The 18,190-nt window shown below is 33.8% G+C and overlaps 1 protein-coding gene across 1 annotated transcript; it reads right to left on the reverse strand.

Moving 5' to 3' along the window:
* Window positions 1–292: 292 nt before the first annotated feature.
* On the reverse strand, window positions 293–17,639 carry LOC140746533 (E3 ubiquitin-protein ligase MARCHF5). The gene is made up of 4 exons (XM_073078690.1): window positions 17,271–17,639; window positions 11,849–12,094; window positions 7,961–8,151; window positions 293–5,735 (listed from the first exon to the last, which is right to left on the reverse strand). Exons 1-4 carry the CDS (start codon window positions 17,436–17,438, stop codon window positions 5,363–5,365), a joined length of 978 nt encoding a protein of 325 aa, XP_072934791.1. The 5' UTR covers window positions 17,439–17,639; the 3' UTR covers window positions 293–5,362.
* Between the last annotated feature and the right edge of the window lie 551 nt (window positions 17,640–18,190).

An 18,190-nucleotide genomic window follows, 5' to 3' on the forward strand; every position in this document is an offset into this window, starting at 1 on the left:
TGATTGCTGTATAAAAACTTGTAAATGTGTGAACTCTACAAAACCCCACTTAGTGAGCACGGTGCAATGGATGATGACCTAAATCCCCATTCTGAAAAGAGATCCGTGCCCAGTAGTGGTAAAAAAAACTACAATAAAAAGTTAATGAAACCGATGATTAACTTCTTAAAACGAAGCATAGACAATTCACTGATTATTATTATTCTCATCAAAATTTTATAAACTAGAACGATGCAACACCAATGTTAATAGGATATAAACATTATCGAGATATGTAAAAAAACAAAGTAAGTTCAATAAAAAAATATATTTAATCGAACTTATCAAAATATTAATGAAAATACAATTATTTATGCAAACGTTGCGTGGACGTATGGCGGGCAGATTATTAGCCGAACTAAACATTAGCCTTTCAACTAAATTATAAAATATAACACTACAATAAAATCATGGTATAAAATATACCACATAAGTTTAATGGCTTGATTTTATAAATAAAAATAAGTTACGTTAGAATTTATTTTCCTTCAAGCTTTTTATTGAATTCAAAAAGATAATATGTTGAAACTACATGTTACCCATATAAAATTTATCTGAAGTTGATCACAGATGCGTTACCCCGAGAACAGCTAGAACGCGTCATTTACATCAAGATTCAAATGAACACACTAGCTAGCTACTGCTGATTTACAAGTTACAAGTAATGACAGTCAATATATTATGTCAATAAGGATCTCTTTCTTATCAAGCGGGTGTTCTCACGGACGCGTGAATTCACTTGGCGACTCGCGGACTTGTGACACTCATGACAGGAAAAGTATGTACGAAACGATAGGACCAGATCCTCGGGCGGACTTAAACCCGCGAGATAGGAAAGTACCCCTAAGGCTTAGAACACACGGAGCGTTTTTCTTAAGCCTCCACACGATTACGCGAAACCGTACAACTACTAAAATATAGATGACAATTGCTGTTTCAATGGAACGATTTACTTCCGCGGCGTCGCTTATATAAATATTGATCCCTTTTCGTCCTACAGCTGCTACGTAACCGCCACTACGTACGGTAGCATTAATTTTGAAACAAAATAGCTATAGTTCGCAGCAGACGAAACGCTCCGTAAGTTCTCACTCTAAGGCAGTAAGTGATCTAATTACAGTCAATATTCTACCTTACAAGAATGATAACTATAGTGTAATCCGAGCCAAACTGTTAGTCCGCTCTAAAGTTGTTGCGAGCAGTTGTAGTCATACAATTTGCTATGGCGACGCGACTCATTTCTATATTCAGAGCGGACTAGCAATTTGGCGCGGACTATACGTCACAAACAGTTGTAGCGCACCTAGCGGCTATAATTGGAAGCTGCCATCCCAATTAAATGAACCATTATATTAAATAAAAAATACACACGATTCAAATAATATTTATAAGCCTTAAAAATAAAATCATTGTTTACCGACTTTTATTCCAATAATTTTGAAGTAACTAATTAACTAAACTTACTATAGATACAAGAAATGAACCAGAAATTTATAATTACAATTTACAAAATTAATATTTACAAATATACAATATTTTGTTGCTGGATACAGAAACTTAAGAAATACTAAGCCATAAATGATTGGAATAATATGATTTTGTAACATAAAAGGTAGTTAGATATAGTTTAATTAACAATTTATTTCATATACGTTATGTATGTATGTATTAATAAAAATGGAAAGAAATTATTCATTTCATTTTTTTCATTTCACTCAAATTTTTAATTCTAGAACATTTTTGAGAATTCTACGGCTGTTTCGTAATTAACTTCCGAGTTTTGTATCAAGTCCAAAACCAAAATTACTACAATTTGTTAAAACAATTAGCACCGTGACATTAAAATTATTTTCTCACTGGGATTGATCTTAATTAGTAAAAGTATATATACACATTTTTTGTTTAAAATGTACATAATATTATCATTCAAATAAGCATGTAAATATTGATTGTAACTTAAGGATGTATACATATCCTTACACATTACACATCGCGCCCCAGGCACAGTATAAGGATCTATATATAGATATTTATACTGTGTCCCAGGGGTCTTCGCGACTCTAGCGGTCAATGGTCAATGGTTTGAAGGGTGTGGTAAGGGAGACATACTTTTCCGAGGCGTTCCAGCTTAATCCTTAGGGGTAGCGGCGCATGTGTGGCCGACCTCAGGTAGAAATATCTAATCCTATCTGGAGTTGATTACAGATGTCCATGGGCGGCAGTAATCACTTAACATCAGGTGGACTGCATGCTCGTCTGCTACTTCTAATTTATGAAAAAAACGGTCGCCGGAATGAACCCATCACTAAAATCTATGTGACATTTGTGATTTTGTAAAGTCAAATCAACTTTTTGGACTAGGGGCCTCCGTACCACTTCCCCCCCCCCCTACTCCCTTCCCCTTGGCCTCCAACGACCGTATAATGTATTTTGCCTAAAAATTTAGGTCTTAAGCCACCGCTGAAAGATCGTTAAATATCATAAGTTATTTGTAACAGGAAGACATGGTCTAGCTTTCAAACGACTTAATTATCAATCATTTATAGTATATTTCAAAACATTTTGGATAACATTTCGATATATTGCTCTCAAGGTAATGTTAGATTAAGGCCACTTTGTACATTAAGTGCAATGAACACACACAAAGACGTACACAAACACCTACACCCAGAACAGAAATATACACATCGGGAATCGAACCTGAAACCCCCTGTGTATCATAACACGATAACGACAATGCTATTTATTTTACAGTCTTTACTTTTTTATTGCTATTATTTCTATGAATATAATTGTATTATTTATATACAAATGGATGTTTACGAAATAAATATAACCATTGAGTAATACTACGTTAAGCTCGAATTTATTTGAATGAATTTTCTCCGTTATATTAATTTTATTAGAAATCCCACAAATAATGAATTTAGATAGTAATATCTACAAAACATTACAAACATTTTTCGCATTACACAGTTTAAATTGTACATATTATCATTAAAATAAGCATGTAAATATTTATTGTAACTTAGAATATCGACAAAGTGTAGGAAGCGGTTAATTTTCAACTTTCATTAGAAAATATTCAGTCACTCGCCTTAAAAGTTAACCGTTTAAGAGATATGGATATTTATGACAAAATAATTATTTAATAAAAAACAAATAATTATACAAATACAATTCATATTTTTGTTAAAAATACCGACGACACATGACACGTACCTATAAAGCGAATACTACGTACATATTTTATATTCTATTATTTATTTATATTTTTACATAATCAAGGCACATGAAAGAACAATACAAAGTTTCAATAATGATACAGGTACATTTAAGATACTATTATATTAATTTAATATATCGTTTATCGGGTAAACTATAAACTCGAATTATTTAAAAGTCCGACAAACGTATCTATGGATGCGACGATATTTTGAAACAGTGAAGCTCTATTATCTATGGTACACGGCATCGCCAGTGTTTTAATTTTCCCAGGTAACGTTTTCTAATTTTAATTGATTAAAAGTATAAAATAAGAAATATTTAAAATCGTCCCACAAGTAACATTGTGGCAACGTAGACTGTGGTGTAATCTTCTAACTATTGTATAGCTATGAAACGAAATAATTTATGATTTCTTTATACTTTTTTGGAAGACTCGATGGAGATTTCTTACAAAACCCTGATGTGTACAATAATATATTTTTAGTTCTGTTATTTTTTATTTTTAAACATGTCGATTTTTTTTTTATTTAAAGTCACGTAATCCTTGTACGCTATTTTTTCTTAATAAATGATGTCTAGCGAAAAACTGTACTTAATTTTCTATGAAAGAATGAACCTATTGGAATGAACTGTTCGTTTATAGTTTTAAAAAGTTTAAAAAGTCGACACTAAAATAAAAGTTACCTAACAAACTACCCTCGGAGTTAACCCATCTATGAACAACTTCAGATTGGAGTTGAGGACCCTTTAAGGGTGGTTTCTGAAGGGTTGCAGTGATTACTTAACATCAGATCCGCATGGTCCTTTGACAGTTACTGTATATAAACATATAACTGCATTGAATAAATTAATTGCATTAAACAGGGCGAGATTAGATCAGCGGAAAATATAATTGGTAATTGAATTAAAGAATGTATGTCCATACTTTAATGGGTTCGGATTTAATAGCTGAAGAAAACATAATATATAGTTTTAAAACCTTTTTTGGTTTTCTTGCATCATTTTTAGTTACTTCAAAAATAGGGCAAGTCATACGTTGAAATTGAAAAAAAAACTTATAGTCTCACGTTTTAATCCGTTTTTTATATAAGAGAGCTAAATCGTATCTACTCTATTGAGTATTTTTTCCAAAAACTAATCGTTCCGTATCAAAATTTTATTTCGTATAAAATAATTTGACACATGTACAAATTATTGTAGGCGTCTAAAATTATTTTTCAAATTAAGAAATCGTCCTAGCCGTATGATATCAAAATATAATGCATAAAATAAAGAAGCGTCCTTTGGTATATTAATTTTGTTACCAAAAATGTTAAACAAAAATCGCGCGAATAAAATATATTTTTACAAATGTAAAGCCCGCTCCACATTCTCGCGAGAATCTCGCGAGAACACGAGGAAAGCAAGAGAAACGAGATATGAAGCCTATACGAAACGGATTTTTCTCGCGTTCTCGCAAGATTCTCGCGAGAATGTGGAGTGGGCTTAATAAGGTGGCGTTGCAAACTACATTGGACTTTAACTGAACTTCAATTTCAGTTTCAAACACTAAATCGAGACGTATCTAAGCGCTGTAGCTTTCTTTGTCACAAAATAATAGGCCCGTTTTCATATTATTCGTTAATAATTAATTACTATTTACTATTTTGTAATAAATTAATAATATTCTATGAATGTCTTAGCAATTATTAATTTTTTATTGTTATTTGTAAATGTAAATTGTAAGTTTTAAATATTTTCAAGAGGCAATTTATTGTTCTGTCTAGAATATGTACAGATTATTATAATTAGAAACTATTTTCTCTAAATTCGATTTCTTTCGTTATCGATTTGTTTAGCGACTTTTATAGATGCATTGGCAAATATAAAATGACCTATTATTTTGTTACAACTGAAGACCGAAGTTACCCATGGCCATACTACCAAGCGTTGGGTATCCTAATGTCATATAAAAACGCCACACGATACAAAATTGGGTGTACACCCAAACACAAACGTGTTCCGCCATCACCCTCACAATACAAAACGATACAAGACCATTTCTATCACATACATATACAGTTACACCTTAAAACCTCAATCTGTTCTTCATTATTTAAACAACTTGTTCAGAATCGTCTCTCGTGCCAGAGGCCACATCGGCAGTACTAGTCGCTGTAGAGGTCCTATACAATTTTAGATTCGATTCTGTGTAATCTAAGATCTTCCTACTAGAATGTCTTATGTACAACATTTGTTTGTGGTATATCTTCAAGGCGCCCTTAATAGTTATATACGTCAAACCACCTAGAATAGTTCTGTGTAAGTTGTTTTGTATCGATCGGAAGAAAATCTTGCCGATAATAGTCGATATAGTTGGTAGGAGGAGCGCTGAGCAGAATATTCTCGTTGGTGACAGATGGGAACTTTGATTTTGATTCGCATTATTAGCTTGTCCTGTCACGATGGCGCCTCTGTCGCCCTCCGCACTGAAATTTAAATAAAATATATTAAAATATGGATTTCAATTATTTATGAACTTTAGGAAAGATTTTGTTTATAATATAGAAGTAGCAGACGAGCATACAGTCCACCTGATGGTAAGTGGTTTCTGCCGCCCATGGACATCTGTAATCAACCCAGGATTAGATATTCCTACCTGGAGTCGGCCACAGATGCGCCGCTACCCCTGAGGACTAAGCTGGAACGCCTCAGAAAAGTCTGTCTCCCTTACCACACCCTTCAAACCGGAACACAGCAGCGCTCAACACTGCTGTTATTAGGCAGAAATAGGTGTGGCGGTGATGCCGCCTGAGTCGAACCATAAAGGGTTCTACCTTCAGGGTCTGTATCCTTTATAGAATAGTACTAGTATAGTACTAACTATAAATTTGATTAAGTGAAGATCTTTAGCAAAGTTGTTGTGCATGAGCCCACTAAGGCTTCTGAGTTAGTACGAACAGTTTTCGACAGAGGTCGCTACTGTCATTCCAATGAAGGAATACATTTCCAGTTATATGTATGTCATGTTATTTTCTTTTAAACGCGGGCGAAGTCGATGTTCTTGTAGTAGGTATATAAATTATTTATGTACTTTGGAAAGGTATAAATAGATGCCCTACAAAATAAAGATAAAGTAATAGTTATAATGATAATTATTGCATTAAATCTGTAACATATGATAAATAATTTGGAGCAAGATTATATTTATATGTAACAATATGTATAAAAACAATACAAGTAGCAACAAAAACATACAAATATATTAATAAGTGAAGTTTTCTATTAATTGTTGTATATCACATATATCTTAGCAACCAATCGAACAATTGTATTGTAAATAAGTTAAGGACATTTATTGTATTGTAATTAATTATTTTAACTTAACGATAAAACATATTAAGATCATTTTCAACGAAGCTATCAAGACACTTGGTTGCATAATCGAATAATTTGTGAAACAATGGCGTGCGAATTTATTAGCTTTGAATTTTAAATGCCACAGGCTTTTTTGCCATTTGCCTCATCTTCACAATAATAACAGAATAAGAAAAAATATAGATAAGAAAAGATAAAGATAACTGTTTCGCCAATTTATATTAAGGTCATGCCGAATTATGTTAGACCCATGCAAATAAATTAAATTGATGTATGTATCATGGTATAGTCCGCGTAAAACTGCTAGTCCGCTCTGAATATAGAATTGAATCGCGTCGCCATAGCCAATTGTATGACTACACCTTGCTCGCAACAACTTCAGAGCGAACTAGCGGTTTGGCGCCGACTATATACGTAGATATACAAGTTTCCATTTAATAATACAGATTAGTTAAATCTTGATTTCAAGTCCTACTTCAATTAATAGATAGAATAATTATACTTTAAGTGGAGAAGTACCATCCCCACATCTACATATATCAAACATGAAGCAGTTCTTGCTTCTTGCTTCTTGATTTTGGTAGAAGTGTGTGGATGCCTGCTGACTAAGGGTCCGTTCGCACAGACCGGCTTGGAGAGGAGAGCAGATTTTAATCACGTTGGAAACAGATTTTTGAGTAATTGTATTGAGGTTTATTGTTGCATGTGCACTTCTTTTTTCATAAAGAATGTTAGAACGCGCTTCGTATGAAATAATAAGAGGAGCCGACCGGCTCTGACTGCGGATACTAACTCATTCTTCTTCGCGCAGCCGATCGGCTCCTATTGCGAGCACATCCGCTTTCAGATCTTTACCAGCCGGTCTATGTGAAATAGTTGGCGGCTCCGCTCCGGCCAGTTCCAAGCGTATACGATCCGGACTGTGTGAAAAAAATGCGGGCCGATGCTCTCCGAGCCGGTCTGTGTGAACGGACCCTAAGTATGTAGAAACCCTCTCAGGAAGCAACGCATCTATGATCACCTCCAGCTAGAACCTATTCTACATGTAGTTGTTACAGATTCCCATGAGCAACAGTGAACACAATACCATTAGGCGGACTGCTTGCTTGTGTGTGTGTGTGTTAGATAGTTAATTGTATCAGGCGTACTTTGCGGACATCCATGCTATTAAGTTAAGATTAAAACTACTTCACAACAATCCGCTACAAATATGTATAATGCATACTTCATGGTTTTAAATATATACCATCATACATATTTGTTGCGAAGTTTTTTTAATCTTAACTGAATGCTTGCTTGTTTACTTTTTAAATTTTACACATAAAAAAGTCCTTACCTCCCAAACGGCAAGATATAAGCCAGAGCGGGTATCTTAGCGCAGTACTTCCTCAAGAAGAGCAGCACTGGGTCCTCCCAGTTGTACATCTTGGCGCTGATGAGCGTCACCGGGATGGTCGGCAGCAAGACCAGGAGGACCAGTGGGTCAGCAGACTCCATCATCTCCAGGCCTTCTCTGTGACCTACCACCTGGAAGTAACATTATAAAGGTTTTAGGTTGAAATTAAATAAAATGGTAATTTGGTATAGTCCGCGCCAAACTGCTAGTCCGCTATGAAGTTGTTGCGAGAAGCTATAGTCATACAATTTGCTATGGCGACGCGATTCATTTCTATATTCAGAGCGGACTAGCAGTTTTACGCGAACTTTTAGCGATTAAGTAGTAGTGAATGCGACTCCACGACTGCAAAAATATCACGAGGACTATTGCGTTGCTTATGCATCAATTCAGACGTGAAGACAAGTGACGTTTGATAGGTTTTTGGAAAAAAAAAAAAATAAGCCTATTCCGCTCGTGGGTTTTCAAAAAAGTAATCGAGCGCTAAAACGGCAGCGTACTATGCGAAACCTGAATACTTTAAGCATCTAGATTGTAATCTACGCATCTGTCGCTCACGCGATTATACCTATTGTGGTTAGTCTAACAGGAAAACCACTTTGATAAGTTTGGTGAGACTAAGAATAGCGTCTTCAATAGGCGATTTTTATTAGACGACTTAGATGATTCTATTATTTATCTCGCAATTGTCGGTTGGGAATTAGGTGCGAAGGTCATTGTCAACATATTTATATTGTTTTGATAGAAACTGTTATTATTTTACGCAAGTACCCGGAATATTTATTAGTCTACGTCAGTTCGTTTTAAGATAACAATTGAGGCTGTTGGAACCAGAGTAGCCTAACTACAAAAACATGATTTACAAAATGGAGATAAGTAAAAGTGTGCAACATTTTTAAATTACGAAAATACAAAGGTAAAGAGATCATTAAAATGCAATTATGCCACTCTGGTTCTAGCAGCCTCAATTATAGTTAATCAAAATAAAAAGTAATAATTGTTGCAATCTAATGACTTTGACATGAACTTTATCCCAATAATTAATGCCATCTAGCGACACGTTGGTGAACTTTGTAGATCGCTAACAGCATCACTTGAATAATTGTTATAACAGTGCCTCGAAAATCGTTAATCCTGATGATCCTGACGAGGACAATGGGACAAAATTATTAAAATCGTGTATTGTCGTCGGTTTTTGATAATTGTTCAAAATTTTTAAATCAAACTAACCGTTCAAAGTGGGTGAATATCGAGTTCAAAGATTCCGCCACATACATACATACAAACCTAGATACATACAGGTCAAGCTAAAAAAAACGTCGTAAAAATATTAGAACCTGGTTCTTAATTTTGAGTGTCGTACAAATAACCCTAAATTTAGTCTAAAATGGCAGAAAGGTGAAACTTTGAAATCACAGGAGATATAGCAGAGAGATGACCATTGGCGTCAGTTGCCACTTCCTGTCAAATGTACTATATAGTCGTTCTACTAGGTACTACTGTACTTCCATAACATTAAAGTATACATTTCCGTTATAATATTTGATCATCACACAAGTAATACAGTTCACTCGTGAGATGTCATTTAGCATGTGAAATTTGGTCAACCGTGGCCATATATCCTTGGGGTCATCGTATTTTAACGGTGAATAATGTACACGGTAGAACTTTGAGTTTTTTAGAGATATTGGTTTTAGTTTCGTATGCATAGTGAGTGATTTGTTTAAATAACATTAAAACTACCTGTTTCAATGCCATGGTTTAATGTTTTTGTGGCAAAAATAACCCACAAGGACGTAAAAACGTGTTCGTAAAACAATATAAAAGTCCTTTACATTCTACGTTGACAGCTAAATACAGAGAACCTGTATTAAAACGACAAGCGTAAAAATTAACTAATTTACAAATCCACAAGCAAAAACCCATTCAAGTCTATTTTAAAAATACTCAAGGTAATTTCGCGTGCATATATTGCGAAATAAATACGTTACATTTATGATATGATAAATATAGTTTAAACACAAGGAAAATCGTTAATTCAATACCTGACGATCCTGATAAGAAGAATGGGATAAAATTATTAAATCGTGTATTGTCATCGGTTCTTGATAAATAATTGTTCAAATTTTTTAATTAATCGGACCATTCAAAGTGGGTAAAAAAATCATAGATCCCGATACATACATACATACATAGATACAACCCAAGCTAATAAAATCGTGTTAATTATTATAGATTCTTTTAATTCTTGGTCGACTTGACACTTGAATACTGGGATATAGTCGCTTTTTGGAGTAAAGCCTCCACCGATTGGCTCTAACAAACGCGTTATACATAATATTATAATTAAGCTTCATAATAAATAAGATATTATATTTTATTTCATTAAGACGGTGGAGGTGGTGTGGTGGTGGTGGTGTGGAGGACGTCGCACCTATTTCTGCCTGTTATAGGCACGTGACGTGACAGGTGACGTAATTTGTTCCTATTTGAAGGGTGTGTGATCAGATCTATCGAGCCTAATTAAAGCATAACTCACTCAAAGTTAAGAATTATTTGTGGCACTATAACCTTGTCTATCTTACACAACCTTACAGAAAATTAACTATAGTTTTTTGGCGTTTAACCACAAAAACTAAATACAAGCAAAGTTGAATGACACTTAACGGATTTTAAAGTAATTCTTGTCTAAGAATTGGAAGTGGAACCCCTTATAAAAGTATCTCCTTGACAACACATCAGGCATATTAGATAGAACAGATGTGGAAGCGATATCACCTTTATACAAATAATATACTATATGAGGCTATTAGAACCAGAGTAGCCTAACTACAAAAAACTATTTTCGATATGGATTTACTATGGCGACGCGATTCATTTCTACATTCAGAGCGGACTACCAGTTTACGAAAATACAGAGAGGTCAAAAATCACTAAAATGCAAAGAAATTTCTTCCAGCAGAAGAATGTAAATAAGAAATAATAGTAAGATATAATAGTATATAAGAATATAATAGAAATAAGCAGTGCCTTTGCACTAAATTTTAGATATAAGCTCTCTTTTGTATTGTATTTTTGTGTGCATAAATAAATAAATAAAATGCAGTTAGGCCACTCTGGTTCTAGCAGCCTCAAAGAGTATATGCTTTATCTTATATTAAAATTCTCATGTCACAATGTTAGTTACCGTACTCCTCTGAAACGGGTTTACCGATTTTCACCAAATTTTATATGCATATTCAGTAGGTCTGAGAATCAGGTACTATCTATTTTTCATACCCCTAAGTGATAAGGGTTGTTCACCCATAACATTTTTTTATTTATATGGTAGCACAACGTTTGCCAGGTAAGCTAGTATACCTATTATATAAAGCATATACTCTTCCGATGCGTTCCAGCTTAGTCCTAAGGGGTAGCGGCGCATATGTGGCCGACCTCAGGTAGGAATCTAATCCTTTGACGACCCGTGTGGCGGAGCGGTTACCATACCGGTCTGACGCGCAGAGGGTCCCGGGTTCGATCCCCAGCCAGACAGAAATTTAAATGATGAATTTAGATTTCTTCTGTTTCTGGGTCTGGGTGTTTGTGTATTTGTCTCTGTGTGTGTCCATGGCACCCACGATACAGGGAATCCTAGTGTGGGGCTGTGAGTGTAGAAAGCGTTTAAAGCTATCTGGGATTGATTACAAAAATGTATAGCGGCGACTGCTTGCTCGTCTGCTACTCGTATATTATAAAGAAAAATATATATGTATAAAGGATCACCTTTATATATATTTTTATATGATGCTCGGCGCTATAGTTACATATAAATACAAATTCACCAACCTGCATAACAGTCACAGCACCATACGTAATAGCGATCCAGTATATGGACCCGAGGAGTACCCCACCAGCTATGAAGGGGCTGATCTTGTGTGTGATCTCCTCCATCGCGTCCAGGAGGGCTACGAACGCCCCCATTGACGGGAACACCACAATGTACTCCGCTTTGCACTGAGGACAGAGGACCTTCCGGCTAATGTTGCCTCGTTGCTTTTCATCTACCCACCGTTGTAAGCAACTCTGATGTACCTGAAATAGATGGTTATTTCGTAAGTTTTTTTTTTTTTTTTTATATGTAACCTAACGATAAGGCAGACGGGCTACCTGATGGAAAGCAGTCACCGTCGCCTATGGACATTTGCAACACCAGAGGAGTCGCCAATGCATCGCCGGCTTTTAGTATTCGTAATAAGAGTTCCAAGACTTTCAAGACGCATATTCCCCTATGATAATCCCGTAGACTCATGCGCTTAGTCATTTACAATCAATGCAAGAGGAGTGTTATAACTTTACTCTTACTGTGTAGTTATATCTATAGATGATCTGATTTTGACTTAGTTCTTGATTCAGTGTTTTTTACTATGATTTAAAAAAAATCTGTTCAGATTTTTTAAGACGTTCATCAGATGTCTGTCAGTTCGTCCTAATCTTTTCAGCTACTAAAATAATTTAAACGGAACCTCGAAAGAAATTTACATGTTACAGGAGCGCATATGTTAGTTTTGACCTCGTAAATACATAGGATTGTCGCATAAAATCAAGAATTTTAACTGTTATTAAATGCAAACATAATTTATTTTCAATACAGTAGGTTTCGTACATCACCGTTTAGACCGGTTTGTCGTTTGACGCGAAAACACATTTGTATTCATTTCCGATAATAGTGGAAGTAAATACTACTCATTCCATTAAATATAAACGATCTTTGCCACGTGTATTTTTTATCGATGAGATATTCATCGCTTAACAAAAACTTAATTCGCATACATTCATAACTCGCAAAATGTATTTTTTTACATACCTAAATATACCTAGCGATTAGGATATTAGTCTTCCTTAAAATATAAACAGATCTGAGCAGACGTATCGATAAGAGAATTGAGGGATCCGAACCTCACCCTTACAATTAGGGATTAACAGGACCTTTGTTTTGTTTTCAGGGACAAATTTCAAAAATAATTTATTCTGGACACCTGTATCCACTCGACTAATAGTGATAATACAATATTTTATTTCATTCACATATATTACATTTATTAGGACAACGTACTATTCAGTTCACAGAATTAGTACGTACATTTAATTTATTCCATAGTTATATAAGTAATCATGTATTAGATATAATATAAAAGGAAACATTAATTACGTTTATTAAGACAACTTACTATTCAGTTCATTAAATTAGCATCCAAATTCTTTCGTGAGACACATTATCATGTATTATAGGATAAAAGGAAACATATTATAATGTTCAACTTTGCAAACTTATCTTCTATCTATAATAGATTTTACGACATTTACTATTAACTATAATAACAAAGTATTCGATGTCTTGTATATTATTTAGCTTGATTCAATAATTGATTAATTATCTCCGCCTCGTGGGAATGAGGTTAATCAACCTTTGGATCAACAATACAATAACATTATACAATAGTACAAAGGTTTATGCTGGTCATAATAACCAAACAATTGACAATACTGATTAAATGCAACTGACTTTCTTACACCTCTCGGACAAAAAAAATATAGACTTAGCCCATACTTAGCCTTACGAAAAAAAATTAAAATAGGGGTAAATAACAATTGCTCCATCATTTTAGAGGAGTACGCAATATTGGATATAAATAATTCGCCAAGTACGAGGCGAACTCGCACGTGGAGGCTTCCGTACTACCAAATGTTTTCAACAATACTTAGTCAAATGTTATTAGTTATTAATTATTTTTTAGTATTTGTTGTTATATTGTGGCTACAATTATGCACCCTGTGTAAAAAATTCATGTATGTATCTATTACGGTTCCTGAGATAGAGCCCTGTGACTGACGGACAGACTGACAGTCGGACAGACAAACAGCAAAGTCTTAGTAATAGGGTTTCGTTTTTAGTCTTTGGATACGGAACCCTAAGAAACGTCACCAACCGCATAACGCATATACCAAATGTGTATGCGAAATTTCAGTTCAACTGTTTTCGGCTAACTGGTTTAAAATTAAGTTGCAATATTTGACCCTCACATACATAGAACTACAATTTAAATAATAACTTTTAAAAACGGTGCAACAAGATTTTTTCATAATTTAATAAGCTGCAGACACGTCTACAAAAAGATTACCTCATATATGTATTCCTTGAATACAGACAGACTCAAAAACATACTTTTGATGTCTACTCATTCCTAAAATGAACATAAAAACCACTATTTGGTATTTTGTGCAAAAATTTTGCAGTCCTTAACTATATAACTTTCATTTTCCGAATTAAAATATCTATTCTCTTTAAAACTTCGATAAGATTAAAAATACTATGTGTAAGCAAAACAAAATAGAATTTGCAATACATTTGAAACACAAAGCAAGTTAATACCTACCTCTTCTTTAGTTAAGAAACAAAAAACAGTCTAGTCTAGACTTAATCACTGTTCTAAATTCAGTGGAATATAAAAACAAATTACAACAAAGTGATATGAATACAGAATCAAAAGATAAAAGTATTAAATTGAAGCAAACGGCATCATATAATTTATCTACAAAGATAAGGCATTGTTTTTGTCGAAATCAATTGTAAATGGTTATTTAAAATAATGATAGACATATTCAAATAATCATAGATAGAGTTATATTTCCATGACTGTTATATATAATTCGCAGCAACAATTATACATATGCTGTAACAATTTTAATTATCTACCTATTACAGTTCAGGAGATAGAGCTCTGTGACAAACAGACAGCGGAGGCTTTGTAATAATTCTATTTTGGGTATGGAAGCCTAAAGAAAATTACTTATTTAATACCCCTGTACACAAGCCATAAATGTATGGCTTGTGTATATGACACATAAAAGGTACTATAAAAATTGGAAGCTATTTCAACATTGACATACTTATAAATTAGAATGATGAACTGTTAAAATATGAAAGGGGCTGGAAAATAAACTACTTTTATGACTACTTCTAGATGCAAGATATAGCAATTGATTTATCATCTACATATTTTGCAATAACTAGAGCAATATTTTTTGATAAAGACCATAAAACCACAACCTCATTATAGTCGTATAGTCCGTATAAAACTGCTAGTCCGCTCTGATTATAGAAATGAATTGCGTCGCCATAGCAAATTGTATGACTACACCTGCTCGCAACAGCTTCGGAGCAGACAAGCAGTTTGGCATGAACTATTATATTGCAAGTATATTTCAATACAATATAGCGTGAGATAGCAGAATGTTGCAAAATAACACTACATATTGTACAAGTAAATATCACTACTTATATTGCTATACTTCACAGCAATATTTTGCAAGTGCAGTGCAATTTATATAGCCTATTTACAAGCTCCATATAAAAAAGGATTTGCAAAAATTACAATAGTTTAATATACATAAACTAAAAAATTAACAATTAATTAAAAATCGAAATCCATTAAGTCTTTTCGAAGACCGGATGTAATAAGGAAATAAAACAAACAAGATACTTGAAAAAAACATAACCATTCCATGACAGTTAAGTAAAGACAGATATAGTAAATAATAATTATTATAAATAAAAACCAAACTACTTAAAATTATAGCCAATATTACTCCCACAGTTTAAATAAATCCAAAAACACCTCATATGTTAAATCAGTCAAGCCATTTGGACTGAAGGGCATACCAATGAATAAGACATACCTACATACATACACACAAAAAAATTACCTTCCACAGTCAATATTACAATGAACCTTAGCAATGATAAAGGGTTGATTACCCTAAGATACAGTTAACCTTCAGTAACTCCAGATACAAAGAGTTGAGAAATATCTGACATTATCTCCCTTATTCATCACAAACAATAAAATAAAAAAAAACTTGAAGAAAACATAAATTCTGATAAACTGAAAAATAATGCAAATAAGTATTATAATATAAGAGTAGCAGACGAGCATGCAGTCCACCTGATGGGAAGTGGCTACTGCCGCCCATGGACATCTGTAATCAACCCCAGATAAGATTAGATTCCTACCTGAGTTTGCCACAGGTGACGCTACCCCTGAGCACTAAGCTTGAATGTTGAGTGGCTTAGTAATTTTTTTTGTAAAGAGTTTTCCGAGGCATTCCAGCTTAATCCTCAGGGGTAGCGGCGCATCTGTGGTCGACCTCAGGTAGGAATATCTAATCCTACCTGGGGTTTATTACAGATGTCCATGGGCGGCAGTAGCCACTTACCATCAGGTGGACTGCATGCTCGTCTGCTACTCTTATATTATAAAAAAAAAAAAATCTTGTGCCTATTACTATAATGGCTTATTATATATACCAATGATAATCTGTTGAAATATAACTTATAGCAGCACAGAACATACTAATAAGTGTTTGTTATATAAGATTAAGATTGTATGAAAAAACTGTAATTATTATCATGAAATTCTTAATTACAGGAAGTGTTAATAAATCTAGTATATTGGTCAAACAATTCATTATTTAATAATTGTACTCAACTGAATATTGCATAATTAAATAGAAAATGAATAATTCAAATCCTTTAAAATTTCTAATATACAGTTAATTATATTAGGCCTGTGACAAACCATGTACTACAGTTTGACACACAAATGGTTCCAGATTCAACTCCTTTGAAAGTAAATAATAAATTGTGAAAGTGTATAGTGATTATCTGGTAGCAGTGGTAGTGTAAGTCACGTGGTATTTATGTTATAAATTAAGGAACAGACCAAAGCTATAGGAAACAAAACAAAGAAATATTAGCACATAAATGTAGAATTTCATAAATATTATGAGCTGTATACATACCTTATTCTATCATCAAATAGAATACATTTAGTTAACTTTTTATCAAAAAAAACACTTGCTCCAGAAAATAATAAACACTGATTATAGATATAAAATAATACAGTATTAAAATTGTATTTTCTCAAATAAACGTTTAGACGTAAGAAACTTTGAGGATATGGAATGTTTCACAAAAACTGCAGAAGCGAATTAAAATTACAATAACACCGACGTATAAAAAACAACACGAAAATGTAACCCTATTTCAGATCGTAAATATCTTGTCTATTTACAAAAAATAGAACGAAAACAAATCTAATAACGCTACCATAGTATAGTCTAGCATAGAATATTAATACTAGTAGAGTATCATTTAACAAATACAGGAAGCAAGCGTTTAAAAACACCACAAAATTAGCACATTACTCACCCACTTTGTGGTGCCTATGCATTTGCAAGGTTGCACCCACGCAGCGAGTCTGTCGTCAGCTTCGGTAGCGAAGCACACCCAGCAGGACTTCCCGTTCTCCTCCTCAGCAGCCTGCAAGGCCTGGTTTCCACTGTCACCGTGCACTCCCGCATTTTTATCCTCAGACATTTTACACGACACAAATATCACGACTATACGTTAATCACCAAGGCACCAACGTCCACTAATAAATTTTACCTATACAAAAGTATCGCAAATTAACTAACTAGTCAATTGTTATGGAAATATTAACGTTGATACGTCGAATATTAAAATTGTAAATGAAATGACATGAAATCGGAAATGTATGCAATGCAATGTTGTCCTCCTAGGCATGTCAATTGTCAGTTTGAAATCGATTAATCGCAATATTGAAAATGAACTAAAAAGTAATTTAATCGATTTTTGTATCGATCTATAATATTATACTATCAACATAGAACCCGGATCGTAAAGAAACAAATCAAACCGACATACACTATGATACTTCTATGCTAATACTTAAGTTATTTCTATGCTAATAATTTAAATTATAGTAAGGTTACTATAATTTAAATAAGATCTTATAATATACAATTAGGGTTAAATTGTTCCTACGTCTGAATCTTGATACTATTTAAGTGTCGAAGACATTGCGACGCAACTCGTCAAGAGATGTTGTGCTACATGATGAGAGAAGTGGCGCTACATGTTTCTGAATCACGCTGTCGTAGTTTTCTCAATGTCTTGTACATATACAAGCTTCGAATTGTGACTGTTGGAATATGGCCGCTTCTCGGCATGATTGAGTTGCACAATGCGGCAATGCACGATATATCTTATGAAAATCGAGTTTATTAAATACTTAATTTGAAACAGTAACTTGCCATTAAAAATATTCT

This window comes from Epargyreus clarus, unplaced genomic scaffold (assembly GCF_041222505.1).
Source record: "Epargyreus clarus isolate Ecla_fem2 unplaced genomic scaffold, WU_Ecla_fem_2.2 ptg000002l, whole genome shotgun sequence".
NCBI classification, from domain to species: Eukaryota; Metazoa; Arthropoda; class Insecta; order Lepidoptera; family Hesperiidae; genus Epargyreus; species Epargyreus clarus.

What these genes read in the sequence shown, in the direction of transcription:
- LOC140746533 (XM_073078690.1), bottom strand. Translation starts at nt 17,438, where the DNA reads ATGTCTGAGGATAAAAATGCGGGAGTGCACGGTGACAGTGGAAACCAG. An exon ending in GCATAGGCACCACAAAGTGG is followed by an intron (nt 12,095 to 17,270) that starts GTGAGTAATGTG and finishes CATCTATTTCAG; the next exon opens with GTACATCAGAGTTGCTTACA. An exon ending in GTGCTGTGACTGTTATGCAG is followed by an intron (nt 8,152 to 11,848) that starts GTTGGTGAATTT and finishes TGTTACTTCCAG; the next exon opens with GTGGTAGGTCACAGAGAAGG.